The sequence below is a fragment of the Mobula birostris genome, chromosome 6 (genome assembly GCF_030028105.1).
Source record: "Mobula birostris isolate sMobBir1 chromosome 6, sMobBir1.hap1, whole genome shotgun sequence".
NCBI lineage: Eukaryota > Metazoa > Chordata > Chondrichthyes > Myliobatiformes > Myliobatidae > Mobula > Mobula birostris.
The window spans coordinates 83,686,651-83,704,054 of record NC_092375.1 but is presented as its reverse complement, the minus strand read 5'-3'; the positions used below and the strand labels follow the sequence as shown (position 1 = coordinate 83,704,054).

The window sequence follows — 17,404 nt, the reverse complement described above, 5'->3', positions numbered from 1 at the left end:
CCTGCCAGTTCTTCCTGCCCACCTCTGCCCCTCCGAACCAGATCCCCAGCACCTTCATGTGGTCAGACCTGATGGTGAAAGGGACACTGGATCGGTCGGGCCAGTTGCCGAAGAGCATGGCTTCGCTCTTCGTGCGGTTGACCAGCTCAAGCTGTTTGCAGATGCTGATCAGCCTGCGAACTGACCTCGGATCAGAGCAGAAGACGGCGACGTCGTCCATGTACAGGGAGGTTTTCACTTGGGTCCCTCCAATGCCTGGCAGCGTCACCCCTCTTATGCCCTCATCCCTCCTGATGGCTTCGGTAAAGGGTTCAATGCAGCAGACAAAGAAGACAGGGGAGGGGGACACCAACAACTCTGATTTAACCCTAACCTCACCATGGGACAGTTTACAATAACTACTTAACCGACCCGGTACATCTTTGGATTGTGGGAGGAAACCGGAGAACCTGGAGAAAACCAATGAATTCCACAGGGAGGACGTACTCCTTACAGATCAAACTCTGACCTCTGATGCCCCATAGCACTAAATGCCATGTAAGACATTTTCTCCTATATTTAAAGCTCCTGGTTAAAATGGATTTGTCATATTCATTCCTGTGGTTGTTAAATGCATTTTTTTGGATAACATTACACCAATGAGAGCCTTGCTTTTAGTCTGTGGTTGATGAGACTGAAATAACTGCATCCAGAGAATGTGTTCCAGACGGCGAGACTGAAAGTGACTGCAGGTTATGTTGAAGGTATGCGAAGCCCAGTTTATTCCACACCTAGTGAACTGAGAGTTGATCAGGGCTCCAGACCTAGAAAGGAAACATTGACCTGGAGAGTATTGTCTAAAAGTTGGAGCCAGATCTTTCAGAAATGAATATTTATTCATGGAAAGCTGGATAAAAGTATGTAACTCACTTCAAATGATAAATGATGTTGTGAAACTTAACTTTGTCGGGTTTATAGCAGTTTATTTACCTTGGATACTGAGGAATATGATACTTCATGGGTGCTGAACAGCAAAAGCAACATTGGACAGCTAAGTGACCCTGTTAATCAACGCATCAGCTTACACCTCTGCAGACTTGGTCGTAGATGATACTGGACAATAAATGGGAGGAAGAAGCTCCATGAACATCCTCCAAGCTTGATGGTGGTAGCGTGCTGCCTGAGACTGCAGAGGAAAGATGGAAATATTCGTAGTCACGTTCAGTGAACGGTGTAAAATAAGTGACCTATCTCAGCTTCCTCCTAAGATCCCTACCATCACCGATTCCGCTCCACGGCCAACTTGATTCACGCCGTAAGAGTACAAGGAATGGTTGGGAGCACTTGATATACATAGAAAACATAGAAAATAGGTGCAGGAGTAGGCCATTCGGCCCTTCAAGCCTGCACCGCCATTCAGTACGATCATGGCTGATCATCCAACTCAGAACCCTGTACCTGCCTTCCCTCCATACCCCCCGATCCCTTTAGTCACAAGGGCCTTATCTAACTCCCTCTTAAATATAGCCAATGAACTGGCCTCAACTGTTTCCTGTGGCAGAGAGTTCCACAGATTCACCACTCTCTGTGTGAAGTTTTTTCTTATCTCGGTCCTAAAAGGTTTCTCCTTTATCCTCAAACTGTGACCCCTCATTCTGGACTTTCCCAACATCGGGAACAATCTTCCTGCATCTAGCCTGTCCAATCCCTTTAGGATTTTATACGTTTCAATAAGATCCCCCCTCAATCTTCTAAATTCCAGAGAGTATAAGCCTAGCGAATCCAGTCTTTCATCACATGAAAGTCCTGCCATCCCAGGAATCAATCTGGTGAACCTTCTTTGTACTCCCTGTATGGCAAGAATGTCTTTCCTCAGATTAGGGTACCAAAACTGCACACAATACTCTAGATGTGGTCTCACCAAGGCCTTGTACAACTGCAGTAGTACCTCCCTGCTCCTGTACTCGAATCCTCTTGCTATAAATGCCAGCATACCATTCGCCTTTTTCACTGTCTGCTGTACCTGCATGCCCACTTTCAATGACTGGTGTATAATGACACCCAGGTCTCGTTGCACCTCCCCTTTTCCTAATCGGCCACCATTCAGATAATAATCTGTTTTCCTGTTCTTGCCACTAAAGTGGATAACCTCACATTTATCCACATTAAATTGCATCTGCCATGAATTTGCCCACTCACCTAACCTATCCAAGTCACCCTGCATCCTCTTAGCATCCTCCTCACAGCTAACACTGCCGCCCAGCTTTGTGTCATCTGCAAACTTGGAGATGCTGCATTTAATTCCCTCATCTAAGTCATTAATATATATTGTAAACAACTGGGGTCCCAGCACTGAGCCTTGCTGTACCCCACCAGTCACTGCCTGCCATTCTGAAAAGGTCCCGTTTATTCCCACTCTTTGCTTCCTGTCTGCCAACCAATTCTCTATCCACATCAATACCATACCCCCAATACCGTGTGCTTTAAGCTTGCACACTAATCTCCTGTGTGGGACCTTGTCAAAAGCCTTTTGAAAATCCAAATATACCACATCCGCTGGTTCTCCCCTATCCACTCTATTAGTTACATCCTCAAAAAATTCTATGAGATTCGTCAGATATGATTTTCCTTTCACAAATCCATGCTGACTTTGTCTGATGATTTCACTGCTTTCCAAATGTGCTGTTACTATATCTTTGATAACTGACTCTAGCATTTTCCCCACCACCGATGTCAGGCTTACCGGTCTATAATTCGCTGGTTTCTCTCTCCCTCCCTTTTTAAAAAGCGGGGTTACATTAGCCACCCTCCAATCCTCAGGAACTAATCCAGAATCTAAAGAATTTTGAAAAATTATCACTAATGCATCCACAATTTCTTGTGCTACTTCCTTAAGCACTCTGGGATGCAGACCATCTGGCCCTGGGGATTTATCTGCCTTCAATCCCTTCACCACTTCCCTACTAACATGTATTGAAAGTACATGAAGATATAGCAAAGGCTCTGGGACCATGCAACATCTCTGTTTCAGTATAGTTCGTTCATTCAGTAGGCCGTGTCGTATGGCGTGGGCGATTGTGGTCTTTCCATGACTATGATGGTCCTTGGCAAATTTTTCCGCCGAAGTGCCTCCTTCTGGGATCTTGGTATTGGTTTTGTAATTGTGAATGTAGTAAGATACAGAGAAAAGCTTTCTTGCAAACTGTTCATACAGGTCATATGGTGCATTGAGGTAGAACAATGTAAAACAATAACAGTGGAATAAGAAAGTACATTGCAGGTAAAGGTCATGATGAGATACCGTAGATTGTGAGGTCAAGAGTTCATTGTTACTGTACAAGAAGTGTGTTCACAATAGTGAGATGTCAGCTGCCCTTGAGCCTGGTGGTAAGTACTTCCAGGCTTTTATATCTTCTGCTCGATAGGAGAGCGGAGAAGGGAGAATTTGATGCTGGCTGCTTTACTAACGCAGCAAAAAGTACAGAGGGAGTCTACAGAGGGGAGGCTGGTTCCTGTGACGTGGTGAGCTGGATCCACAATTCTGTGCAGTCTCTTATGGCCACACGCAGAGCGGTTGTCGCTGTTCTGCATCCGGATAGGATGCTTTCTATGGAATATTGATAAAAATTGGTAAGCTGCAGAACGAGAAACTGTGCTACAGAATTAGCAGTGCCTCCAGCCAGGTTGTTTCAGTATAGTTAGATGACGATATGGAAAATTGCCCAGGGATGTCTGGGCAAACACAAGCTCCAATAAAGTAAATTTCACCCAATTACTTTCAAACATTAGCTAAGTGATGAAAGCTGTTGTTATCAGTGTTATCAACTCCCTCAGCGGCACTCCGCTCACTCGGCAGGGTGACACTCCGTTCACTCGACAGGGTGACACTCCCCTCCCCTCCCACTCGACAGGGTGGCACTCCCCTCCCCCTCCCACAAGCACCAGTGCTGAGTGGCTACAGCATGTGTCAGTTCCAAATGGCACTGAAGGGCGACGCTGACAGCACCTCCCAAAACTGCTACCTCCACCATGGGCAAGCGCAGTAACACACGGGTAACCCTCCCAGTGACACACCAACTTGACCTGCAAATACAGTTGTTGATTGTTGTTGGGTCGACGCCTTGTAACGTTCCACCCAACAGTGCTGTGGGAGTACCTTCACTGTGAGGGCTTCAGGAGTCCAAGAATCTAGCTTGCTGTCATCTTGCTAAGCACGATTAGGGATGGGGAGAAGGTGCTGCCAGGTCCTGAAAAATCAGTTGGGGTAGTGAGGGGCAAAGACAGCTCAGGAGATGGACCCTTCATGTCTCTGAGGCTGGAAGAGAATTAGAATTACTTCTAATTCTCTTTAAAAATATTCTTGCACTACTCACTTGTTTTAATTTTATACGTATATTTACTGTAATTCATGTTTTCTTCTTTATTATGTTGTATTGCATTGTACTTCTGCCGTAAAGACGACGAGTTTTACAACGTACGCTGGTGTTATGAAACCTGATTCCAGTGCAACAGCAGGAATTTTGCTTGCTGCATTTCCACGTTGTACGTGTTCTCCTCCCCCACCTCCTCCAACAGGAGGAAGATGCAAGAAGGCTACGCACCCACCAAGCTCAAAGATAGCCTCTATCCTGTTGTTCTAAGACTCTTGAATGGATCTCTCTTACAACAGCGATGATCTCCTGATCTCATCGGTTGCCCAGTAGTTGCCATTGCACTTCATTAGTCTGGCTACTCTGTATTTTCTCTGTAACTATAATACTATACCCGGCATTCTGGTTTTTTTCACCCTTTTGTACTACCTCGAAATGCTTATGTGTGGAATGATGTCTGAATGGGATGCAGACAAAAGCTTTTCACTCTATCTCAGTACATATGACAATAATTTACCATTGTGACCTTCCATGAGATGAGAACTTGAGGAACAGGAGTAGCCCACTTACCCCCTCAAGCCTGCCCCGTCATTCCAAATGGTCATAGTTGATCTGACCCAGGTCTTAACTCCTCTTTTATGCTAGTTCCCCAAAACTATATCTTCAAATATTCGCGATCATGTTGCCTCCGCAATCCTCTGGGGCTGAGAGATCCACCAGCCTGTGTGCGATGGATCTTGGGGAGGTGCTGCGATGTTAGGGGAGGAGGAGATTTCCATGGGTGGACTCCATGGTGTAGTCCCTTCTTGCTGCTCCCATGCAGCACTGTCAGAAAAGGCATCTTTTTGAAAGCAATGCTTATGGCAATTTTCGAGAAAGTAGCACAAAGTAGGCTTGTCATAAGTTTCACTGTCTTATGCATCTTCCCCCATTCCCTCATGAACCGCTGATCCTCTCTTCCTTGTCTACTAACCATTCCCTTTCTCACAACTGCAGGAGATGCACCTCTTCCAATCCAGTGACCTAAACTGTCTTCTCAGCTATAGCAGTGATTCTCTTAAGCCTTGAAAATATCTGGTTATGAAGTTGGCCTCTTCAATTAGGGTTTGATTCCACTTTGTACAGGGAATTAGCTGCTATCCCGTTGGAAAAGATTGTAGTAAAGGAAGTGGTTCTTTGAGGACACTGGTTATTAGTTACAAAGACTAACCTGTGAAACCAAATCATTCATTAGTAGTCAATAGCACTTCTGTGTAAAACTTTATTTCTGCCCTTCAGCCTTTATGAAACATGAATTTTTTTTCTTCCTCATGTCTTAGCTAATTTGATTTGAACATACAATGTTGAATCAAATTCTCCAGATTCCAATTTAACCAAATCCTTCCTGTTTTTTTCTTCTTTTCTGAGCCTATTAGTAGGCATCTAATTCATGGATGTAAATGTCTACTCTGGTTCTTTGCCCATAACCATTAGGAATGCAGAGTCTCCTCAAAGACGTCTTTCCACCGCTGTCCTCAGTTCAACTCGCAGCCTTAACCTCGTGATTTTTTTTTTGCTTATATTTTTTCACAACATTGAAGAAGGCCTCGAATAACAACAGAATGTGGTGAAAATACTTTATGGGTCAGACCGCATCTGTGGAGAGAGAACGAGTTAATGCTAGGACCTTTCATCAGATTTGGGAAACAGAGGAACAAGTTAGCTTAGGTAGTTGAGACGAGCAAGATAGTTCTGTGATTGGACTAATTCTCTCAGTTCTAATAAAGGGTCAAAAATAAAAGGGTGGGGTTCAAATAATTGTTAGAGGTTTACAAGGCAGATATTAGCCGGTCGGTGGTGTAGTGGCATCCGCACTGGACTTCGAGGTGAGTGGTCCTGGGTTGGAATCCGGCCGGCTCCTTGCACGCTTTCCATCTGTGCTGGGTTGAGCTTCGAAGTAGCAACGGCCTCATAAAACAACAGTTAAGTGCTAAAGAAACAGCAAAGTTGCCACCCAATGTGTCACAATAGAACTACAGAACCATAGAACAGAAAACAGGCCATTCGGCCCTTCTAGTCTGTGCTGAAACTTTATTCTGCTCATCCCATTGACCTGCACCCAGTCCATAACCCTCCAGCCCTCTCCCATCCATGTATCTATCCAATTTATTCTTAAAACTTAAGACTGAGCCCACATTTACCACGTCAGATGGCAGCTCATTCCACACTACCACCACACTCTGAGTGAAGAAGTTCCCCCTAATGTTCCCCATAAACCTTTCCCCTTTCACTTTAAAGCCATGTTCTCTTGTACTTATCTCTCCTAATCTAAGTGGAAAGAGCCTATTCACATTTACTGTCTGTACCCCTCATAATTTTGTAAGCCTCTATCAAACCTCCACTCATTCTTCTACGTTCCAAGGAGTAAAGTCCTAACCTGTTTAATCTTTCCCTGTAACTCAACTCCTGAAGACCCGGCAACATCGTAGTAAATGTTCTCTGCACTCTTTCAATCTTACTGATATCCCTCCTATAGTTAGGTGACCAGAAATGCACACAATACCCCAAATTTGGCCTCACCAATGTCTTATGCAACCTCATCATAACATCCCAACTCCTATACTCAATACTTTGATTTATGAATGCCAGGATGCCAAAAGCCTTCTTTACAACCCTGTCTACCTGTGACGCCACTTTCAGATCTGAAATTCCAGATCCCTTTGTTCCTCCGCTGGAATAACATTGTGGAATAACAATAACAGGGCAGACAAGGAAAGGCAATCCTTCATATTGAAGATAGTGGAGGTCTGGAACTGTTGGTCTGAAGGCTAGTATTGGTAGGAACACTTACCACAGTTGATGAGTGCCCAGATTTCTACTTGAAGAGCCATGACCTGCACAGTTGGTATAATGCTAGGATGAGGCTCCACACTTTCTATGACCAGCAGAAACAAAATACTTTTGCTCTGTTGTAAAATTCCTTTGATTCTTTGAACATTGTTGACAAGTTGCTGTTTAAACAATTCATGAGTCTTAATTACTTGGAGATGTTTTCCAGAGGCTGCGAAAGGTTTAGTAGACATCCAGCACTTGCGTCTGTCTCGGACCTTGTGCTTCCCAGGGAACTGGAGAGCTGAAGTAGGTGAAAGGTTGAGAGGTTCCAACTAGTTGGAGTGGCTGGGACTTGGATAAGGGACCAGTCTTATTCTTGGAAAAACAATATAATTGCTATAGAAAGTGTGCAGCAATGATTCGTAGGCTGGATTCAAGGATGGTGGTTTGCTGTTTGAGGAAGAACCTGCAGAAGGAGCAGCACAGCAGTATGGCTGGTAGAGCTGCTACCTCACAGGCCCAAATTGATGATAAAGGGGCTGTTGATTGTTGGTACAGACTCGATGGGCTGAAGGGCCTGTTTTAGTGCTGTATGACTTTATAATGGGGATGATGCAGGCTCATCTCTCCATTTGCTTGATACTGTTGGACTTGGGAAAATAATGTAAATTGTTACCTTCCTCCTGATGTCTGTCACCATATTTACAGAGCAAAACGGCAGAAGCTCTGTTTGTGTATTATCCCCTTTGCATGATTTGTTTTTTCTCTCTCTACACTTTGGGTGTTTGACGATCTTCTTTAGTTTTAATGGGTTCTATTGGGGTTTTTTTTGTGGCTGCCCGTCATGAGACAAGTCTCAAAGTTGTATAAAGTATACTTTCTTTGATAATAAATGTACTTTGAGCTTTCATTTAATGAGGGAGTCACTGAACTCTTTAAATCTAATGAAACCTTAGCTTGCAGAGTTGACAGTCATATGGGAAATGCACACTCTAAATGCACACTGTAGCATTCTGCAGACTGTAAAGTTCTACAGCAATGAGCAAACCATCTGTTTTGGCCTAGAGGCAAATAATGGTCTTCTCAGTGTTATCTGAGAGTCCTCCCTGATGTGTCTGTACAGTTCTGAGGAATGCTGTGCTGTGTTTCCATTGTATCTTCCATCGCACCTTCCATTGCATGGATGCTCGATTCTGCACCATCTGCTCTCCCATGGAGAAGAGCTTTCTGAATGATATGTCACAGCCGCTATTGGTGAAACAGGTTACCCATTTCCTTTTCTCGTTGCAGTTTGTGGGACCCTGCTGTGCTGCAATGATTTGTCCCATTTCCAACGTAGTGGCTGGATCTGAAATTTACTGCATGAACTGTTGCAGCAGAAGATGCTGGTTCTGCCTTCCCAGTTGAAAATTCCACCTCTGTTCCATTTATTACACAGCCAACAGCGCTCTAAAGGCTACTTCACTGCTTGTAAAGTGCTTTGTCACACCTTGTATTAGGAATGGTGGATATACAACTGCACACACTCATCAGTTTGCACTTTGATTGCACTGACAGACACCAGGAAGAAGCTGCAAACGAGAAAGGATGTTTGGACTTGTATTTCTAAATAAATCCCCCAGTCTCAAGCTATCCATAACAAATCATGGTAATATCCAATATATTCAATATTCAATATATTGGCTTTGTTCTTGATAGAATGGAAGGTGCTGCGTTTTCTTTGTTCAATCAGTGTGGGGCTGACATGTTAACACATCGTTCTCCTGTTGCTGATTTTCCTTGTAGCTGAAGGTGTTGATACAGCTTCTGGTGAGGATGTCGGTCTTGCATTATACATATTGGTCACAAATTCAGACTTGCTGTGTTTCCAGTCTGAGGGAGGGAGGAGGGAGAAGGCCGGCACGAAGCTCTTTCCAAATGAGTCAGGCTGTTGATGGCTCTTCTGCCCTGCTCATTCGGTAGTGGAGCCTCAGCAAGAGTAGCTTATGATCCAATTCCATACTGAGAATTGCCCACCAGGAAGTGGATTTCTAGTTTTGGACAAGCAAACTGGTTTGAGGAGAGGTAAAATTCTTAGCTCGCTCATTCTCTGTCTTTAATGTCATCACAGATTGAAGAAGGAAGCAAAGCGGCTGCTGCAGGGAAGCTTCAGGTCGGAGATGAGTTGGTCAGCATCAACGACGTGGTCCTGACTGGCTTCAGGCAAGAGGCCATTTGCCTCGTGAAAGGATCGCACCGGGCACTGAAGATGGTGGTGAGGAGGTGAGGCATGAAACAGAGCCCAGGGGAATGACGTTCACTGCTCACTTTCTGCAGCCCTTGCTGCTGAGGCGGGAGATGAGTTCAAAGTAGAAACTGCTGGAACCAATCACCAGGTGGAAAGGCAATTTTAATGGTTCCAAAACTCTAGGCAATCTTTGAGTTTTGAAAGTAGTTTCTGAATTTGAGACTGGCGGTTTAAGCTCTGTCACAAATATAACTCTAAAACAAATTTAATTCCTTTCTGGTGAGAAATTGACATTATGGAAAATGGAACAGGAAAATCCATCCCACAATATGGTGTGAAACATTTGTAGAAGATAGTAATGGCTTTCTTTAAAATGAGGAAGGAGCAGGGGATTTTTTTTAAAGAGATATAATAATTATAGGTTTCAATTGGTACCTTTAATGTTAGAGAAATGTATACAGTATATCCTGAAATTCCTTCACAAACATCCATGAAAACAGAGGAGTGCCCCAAAGAATGAATGACAGTTAAACATTAAAACCCTAAAGCCCTCCCCCCCCAGCTCCCCCCTCCCACACACGAACAGCAGCAAGGCAACAACCCCCCTTTGCCACCCCCACCAGCAAAAAAGCATCAGCACTCTCCACTGAGCACTCAAGCATGCAGCAAGTATCAAAAAAGATACAGACTTGCAGTGCCCCAAAGACTACTCATTCAGCCTGTAATTCGACATACCACAATCTCGCTCTCTCTCTCCCCCTCCCTCCCCCTAATAAGGGAAAAAGAGGTGTCCCCATTTAACAGCGAGAGGGGAGACATAACAAACCACTCAATGTTTTGATTAAGGAGAAACATCATCTCAGATGGATTTTTGGGTAGGAAACCTAGCAGCAATTTAAGATAGCTGGAAAAAGAACCAGAGAGGAGAGGAGATGAATGATTTTGTTTTACACAACATGCTGCTGAGGCAAAAGGCCTTGTTTTTAAAATGTTAACACAAGGAAATCTGCAGATGCTGGAAATTCAAGCAACACATTCAAAATGCTGGTGGAACGTAGCAGGCCAGGCAGCATCTATAGGAAGAGGTACAGTCAACGTTTCGGGCTGAGTCCTGACGAAGGGTCTCAGCCTGAAATGTCAGTTGTACTTCTTCCTATAGATGCTGCCTGGCCTGCTGCGTTCCACCAGCATTTTGTGTGTGTTGTTTTTAATAATGTGTTTTTTTTTCTGGATGTTCCAAGCACCTTACAGCCAAGGAAGTACTTCTGAGGTAAGGAGAACCTTATAAAGTGGGAATCACAGAGACTCACATGTACTCACTAAGCTCCCATAACAAAAACGTGTTGGAGACTAGGTAATATATTTTAGTAATGAAGACTGAGAGGTAAACATTGGCTGGAGTATTGAGAATTACATCCAGTGCTGCTTCAAAATAGCCTCATGGGAAATTTAAGTTCCTACTAATAAAGAAGAAATCATTGGTCCAAGTCTGACTCTAGAGACTTGAGTACGTAGTTTAGACTGGCAGTTCCTGGACATTACTGTTGTATTGATCGACATTCCACATTTTAGATGTAATGTTGGGAATAAACCATTTCATGATACTCTTTTGACGAAGAGTGGGGTGTTTCCCTTGATTCAAGGACAAAGTTTATTGCTGGCTAGACATCATTGAATGAAAGACCCAGCTGTTGCCATGTTGTTTGTGGACTGAGCATTGACCTGCCTCCAACATCACAGTGCTGGTAAAAGACCTTGTCGTTGGCTATATGATGCTCAGGCATGTTTGAGGCTGAGATGGTACCACATTAATGCAAGTACATGCCTCAATTTGTGGTTGGTAATGGATCCAGTCCCCACAGCTTATTGTACAGGTTCAGTGGAGTGCTGAGGTGTTGGTTTCCAGTCTTCCTTTCTTTCTGGGGATTGTTTTGAAAGGCCCTGCTTTGTTATGGGCCTTCTTGTAAATCATTCATGGACGATATGCCGTGTACTGTTATTAATGTGGAATAGATTCTAAATGAAGTGCTCGATATTGTGTTACGGGGGGGGAACAGTTTTCAGCTTGGGTTTCACATTGCGAACTTTGCAGTGAAGCTATTTGGAAAAGGCATTGCAGATCTGCAGAGGGTGGAATTATTAGGTGCACTCTCATCATGATGGGAATTTTCCCTTGATCCATGATTGTGACTGGATTAGAATGGAATTTCTATGGGAACATCTAAAGTGAACAACATATTCACAAAGACGGCTTGCCACCACCTAAGGTTAACTAGACATGGCCAATAAACATCAACCTTGCTACCAGTCCCTTTGTATGTCAGCAATTATTTTCCCACCCATTGTCCTCACTGATGAACAGCAGCTTGATACTGATGATACTGTCATTTTGAACCCGTTATTTTGCGGGCTACATAATACCCAGTGATTTTATGCACTCCAGTACAATGCTTTGCTCTGGATTTTGACTCAATCTCAATTCTTTGTGTTGAGGAAGGACATTTCCCAATAATTTATCGTGTTTGATGATTCTTGAAATGTCCACAATCATCTGATGACAAATGTGTTTCAGAACATTACTTGAGGATCGAATGTTGAGCATGTGCTTTTCAAAGAGATGTACTCTAGAGAGGGTTAAATACCTTGTGGAAAGTAGAAGGAAAAAGAGGGATTTGTGCCTTTCACATTCTCACAAGTCCAAAGTGTTTGATATCCAACAGTGCACTAGAGTAATGTGATCACAGTTGGAATGTAGGAAATATCTAATTAGCAAACAGGAAACCTCTACCTGTACAATTCAGTAACAATCAGAAACCTATATAGGTTATATATAGACTGGGAGACCGTTTCACTGAACACCTACGCTCTGTCCGCCAGAGAAAGCAGGATCTCCCAGTGTCCACACATTTTAATTCCACGTCCCATTTCCATTCTGATATGTCTATCCACGGCCTCCTCTACTGTCAAGATGAAGCCACACTCAGGTTGGAGGAACAACACCTTATATTCCATCTGGGTAGCCTTCAACCTGATGGCATGAACATTGACTTCTCTAATTTCCGTTAATGACCCTCCTTCCCTTCTTAACCCGTCCCTTATTTATTTATTTATTTATTTATTACCCCCCCCCCCCTTCTTTCTCTCTTTTTTCTCCCTCTGTCCCTCTCACTGTATCTTCCTTTGATGCTCTCCTCCCCCTTTCTTTCTCCCTAGGCCTCCAGCTCTTGGCTCCATCCCTCCCCCTCCTGTCTTCTCCTATCATTTTGGATCTCCCCCCCCCCCCACTTTCAAATCTCTTGCTAGCTCTTCTTTCAGTTAGTCCTGACGAAGGGTCTCGGCCCGAAACGTCGACTGTACCTCTTCCTAGAGATGCTGCCTGGCCTGCTGCGTTCACCAGCATTTTGTGTCTGTTGCTTGAATGTCCAGCATCTGCAGATTTCCTCGTGTTTAGGTTATCAACTGAAGGGTTAATACAGAAGGTACTGGAGATACTTAGAGGGTCAGGCAGCATCTATGGAGAGAAGTGGACAGTTGATGTTTCAAGTTGACATTTTTCATCTGGGGGGTTACCCAAGTGAAATCTGTATGTCAAAGAGCTGGTGGAGCTTTGAAAGACAGCACCCTTAGTGCAGTAGGAGGCAGATGCTGAATATTAGGGCAAACCTGCTCCAGGTGATGTTGGGAAGTAATTTATTGCACAGAGGCCAAATAAACCTGTTACTTCCTTCCCCTTTGGGGGGCTATTGAGGCTGGGGCGAGTCAAACTGGGAGTTGATTGTTATGAAGGAGAAGACTTGATGGGCTGTGGGACCAAGGATAGGCTGTCTTAAGGGGCTCCTGTCACTAAACTGGGTGGAAATGTTATTGGGCAGGATGGTGGTGTCTAATGACCAAAATTGCAGTGACTTTCATTGCCAAGAATGACATGAAGGCTGAAAAACATGGAAACGGGGAGTTTAAACCATGCAAAGTGTTGGAAAATATATTCGTCGAGGCAATGTTCTTTTCAAAATAGGTTCTAAATAAAATAGGTGTGATGGGAAGGCAGTATCCCCATGGCATATGATGCATTGTGCAAAACGAAGTAGCAGGGGAGATGGCTGTGCCGAAACCAAGTATCTGAGTGTGGGCAAAGCGCGCTGTTGTCATAGTCAGGTGCCTGAACTTCACCGTGGGAGTGCTGCACTGACGTAATGGTGACGTAACATTGTGGTTCCTGGCCCTGAGCTCTCATGACTGTCAGTTTGAAAGGAGCTTGGAGCACGTGGGAGGAGGCTTGGGGGAGATGGAATGGAGAAGGGGGAGTCTTTGGGAGGAGTTGGGCCAGCTAGAGAACTTTGAGAAAGATGAAAGGTCAAGGACATGAGAGATTGAACAACTGGGCTAGCTCATCCAAGAACATTATTACTAAACACTACTGTGTTTGTTCAAGAAAATACTTTCCTGGATCAAGCGCCAATCAAGGGCAGTGGGGCACAGGTAGTGCTGCTGCTTCACCAGTGACTGAGGTTCGATCCTGATCTCCGCCGATGTGTGTGGAGTTTGCTTGTTTTCTTCTGGGACAGTGCAGTTTTCTTCGGAGTGCTCGGGTCTCCTTGCATATCCCAAAGGTGTGCTGGCAGGTTAACTGGCTGTTGTAAATTACCACTCGGCGAGAGGTAGGTGGCTCAGGCTGGAGTTAGAATATGCTTAGTAGATAAATGGGGGTAGGGAACTGATGGGATTCTTTTGAGAGCCAGCACTAACTCAATGGGCTGAATGGTTTCCTTCAGTTCATAAGGAAACGTGTCTTTAAATTGTGGGAATGTCACAGTTTGCAATTATTTGCATTTTGTTTAAAACTTCTCAATGCCACTTGTCTGTGTGCAAACCGGGGCGACATATTCACCCTTCCTCACCCCAGCATAGCTCAAATCTTTAAATTTCCCTTCCTACTTATACGATACCTTCTTCAGTGGAAAGGGGCATGTATCTGGGTTGCTAAGGAAAATCATGAGGTGAGAGTGGGGAAGGACAGACATTTGATCTGCAGGAATTAACATTTTATTTTCAAGTTTATGGGTTATTGCTGGTGAGCTGTCAGTGCTGCTCACTAAACTTATACAATTTGTATTGATCACTTAACTGAAAGGGTCCTGGATTGAATCTATATCTTTCCCACAAGGCATGGAAGGAAGCCATCAAATCTGTGGCAGCTCACGGCGTTTTACCGTTCACCCGCTAACTTTCCCTGTCTCCGATCTTCCCTGCAGTCCCACTGACTCTCCTCAGTTTTGACCACATTTGTGCAACACTGGGGCCAATTAATCTGCCAACCCCTCATGCCGCTGGGACGTGGGAGGGAACGGGAGCACCTGGGGAACCCATACACCCACAGTGATCCTGCATGCAGAACAGCGCCTGGGGTCAGGATTGAACCCAGGCTGAACGGCTCTACTTTCCAAGGTGCTGTTCCTATATCGATACACACATAGCTGCGAAAGGCAGTGGGCCTGAGGTGGCCAGTTATAATCGGAGGAAAAATTGAAATGCTCTGTCACATGGAGTGGAAATAAATAAATGGTGAGAAACTGTTGTTGGTATATCAAAGGATGGCGGGGCGGCTGGGTATGCTGGATCATGAGAGGGTGAGAATGTAAACATGCAGGTAGGCAAGCAAATGGTGTGTCAGCCCTTAAGGAGATTGTAAGGCAACAGCAAGAAAACCTTCCAGAGATTGTGCTTAGGTTTGAGATGAGATTATATGTACTGTGTGCAGATGTCTCTGTACCCAAAGGATATACAGTAAAGGGAGAACATGGTTGACCTCTACGCACAGGAGTTTGAAGGGGAAGTGACTTAATTGAGATAATTACCTCTTCTGAGAGGGATTGATAGAGTAGAACTTTATGTCAAAATAAAAACACAAAATGGTGGAAATGGTCAACAGGTTAGGCCATATCTTTGGGGAGAAAATCAACATTTTGTTTCAAGTTGATGACCTTCCATTTGAAGCGTTAACAGTTTCTCTCTCAGATGCTGTATGATTTGCTGAGTATATTCACCACTCCCTGGACTTTATTTCAGATTTCTGTCATCTGCAGTATTTTGCATTTGCACCTTATGAAGTAGAATCAGTGTGTTGTGCTTTGCCTCTTAACTTTGATCCTCTGGTAGATACTGTTGTGTATTTAATATTTCTGTGATATTTGAGCAATACTGTATATATTTGTTTGATTAACCATTCTTGTTCATTTAAATGCTTCATTACAGGTTATGCTGTATGTAAAAGCACGTGAATGGCATATGTCATTATGCTACCACGTTATACGTGTGCATTTCACTTAAAGTAAAAATGAACGCACACAAGTTACCTCCTGGCTCCTTGTTTTTATTTTGATTAGTTTCATGTCTTAGAGTTACAAAGCATAACAGTGTTGAAGAAGTATTTTTAACATTGACTTTAGATGACAGCCTGTCTGTTGAAGTGCAGTGAGACAGTTGCATTAAAAAATGTACAGCAAGAAATAGTTGAGTAAAATAAACATTGCAGTATGTGCTTGAAAACAGGCGTCCGAGTCGGTCGAGTTAACAAAAAGGCAGAAAATGGAGCACTTCACAGGGTCATAAACATTGAATACCGGGCGATAATAATCATTTTTAAAAAATAGCAGAAATGGCTGGCTACATTGGAAAGATTGACCTGTTTGATTGCATAACAGATAACTGGATTTTGTATACTGAATAGAGTGAGCAGTATTTTACAGTATATGGAATAACCAATGAGAAAAAAAATACTAATTTTGCTGAGTGCAAAATTACACAAATTATCTCCTGGCACCTTCTTTTTATTTGACTGATTTTTATGTTTTAAAGTTACAAAACATAACAGATGCATTAACAATATTTAAAATTTAGTTGGACTGGTACATGGATAGGAAAGGTTTAGGACATGGGCCAAACACTGGTAAGATGGGACTAGTTTAGATGGGAATCTTGGTTGGCATGGACCTGTTAGTCTGAAGGGACCATTTCTGAGCTGTTTGTCTCAATGACAATGAAGTTAATAGAATGAATTTTAGAGGCACAGTGCAATGTGCTGACTCTGCTTTGTAATGTACCAACTGGGATGAAATTACTAAGCGTAAAGTTCTTGTTCTCATTCATTTGTGTGTCTGCCAACTAATTTTGGTTTTCAGGGTAAAATCTTTCAGGCTTACTAAGCAAAGTGATGTTTCTGGACCTTGGTGACCTTTTGCACTGTATAGAATTAAATTTTGCGGTTGTACAAATAGTTACCCCGTAAGAACATCAGAGTAATATGTTTGAAGATCTCTCTGTCGGTTTCAAAGGCAGGGTAAAACTGGAGAAGTTGTCCTGGGAGAGAGATGTCGCATTTCTGGTTGGAAGTGAACTACATTTCCATAAAATGGGAGACCACATGTCGTCAAACTGTTGAGCTGAGAGTTCCAGATGGAACTAGGAATGAAGTAGGATATTCGTTATCTACTACGGGCTTCCAGACTTCCAAGGCTACCTCAGCTACAGCTCCTACCTAGTCTCTCTTCTCCCAGTTTCTACAGTATGTATCCATTGTATCTACTCTGATGACGAGCCTTTCCATACCTGTGCCTGTCAGATGTCCTTTTCTCCTTAACTGCACCTTTCCCTTCACCATGGTTATTGGCTATAACTGTGTCCCACCAATTTCCTGGACTTCTGCTCTTAAATTCTTTCATCTCTGGTACAGCAAGGATAGGATACCTTTTGTCCTCACCTTACCCACCCTCCCCCAACTGCTTCCACATTTGATGGATTCTACAATGTGATTCCCACCACCTCTAAAGCGTTTTCAGTATCAGAGTAGTGTGAGTCAGGATCTGAATTGAAGCTCTTCTGGCTAAATCAAGACTTAGAATTACTGTTTTGAAGATCTGATTGGGCAGGTTTGACTTATTTTTGAGATTGTTTCTAGGATGTGGGTATTGCCTTGAGGTGGTGATGCACCTCCCTGAAGCCTGCAGTTGTGTAGTAAAGA

General features: G+C 43.6%; 1 protein-coding gene across 3 annotated transcripts in view; it reads left to right on the top strand.

Moving 5' to 3' along the window:
• LOC140199147 (protein Shroom2-like) overlaps positions 1–17,404 on the top strand; it is a 250,723-nt gene that overhangs the window by 103,443 nt on the left and 129,876 nt on the right. For all 3 annotated transcript variants that reach the window (XM_072260751.1, XM_072260750.1, XM_072260749.1), the window contains exon 2: positions 9,271–9,422. In XM_072260751.1, coding sequence (XP_072116852.1) covers positions 9,271–9,422 — 152 coding nt within the window. The remainder of the gene's footprint in view (positions 1–9,270; positions 9,423–17,404) is intronic.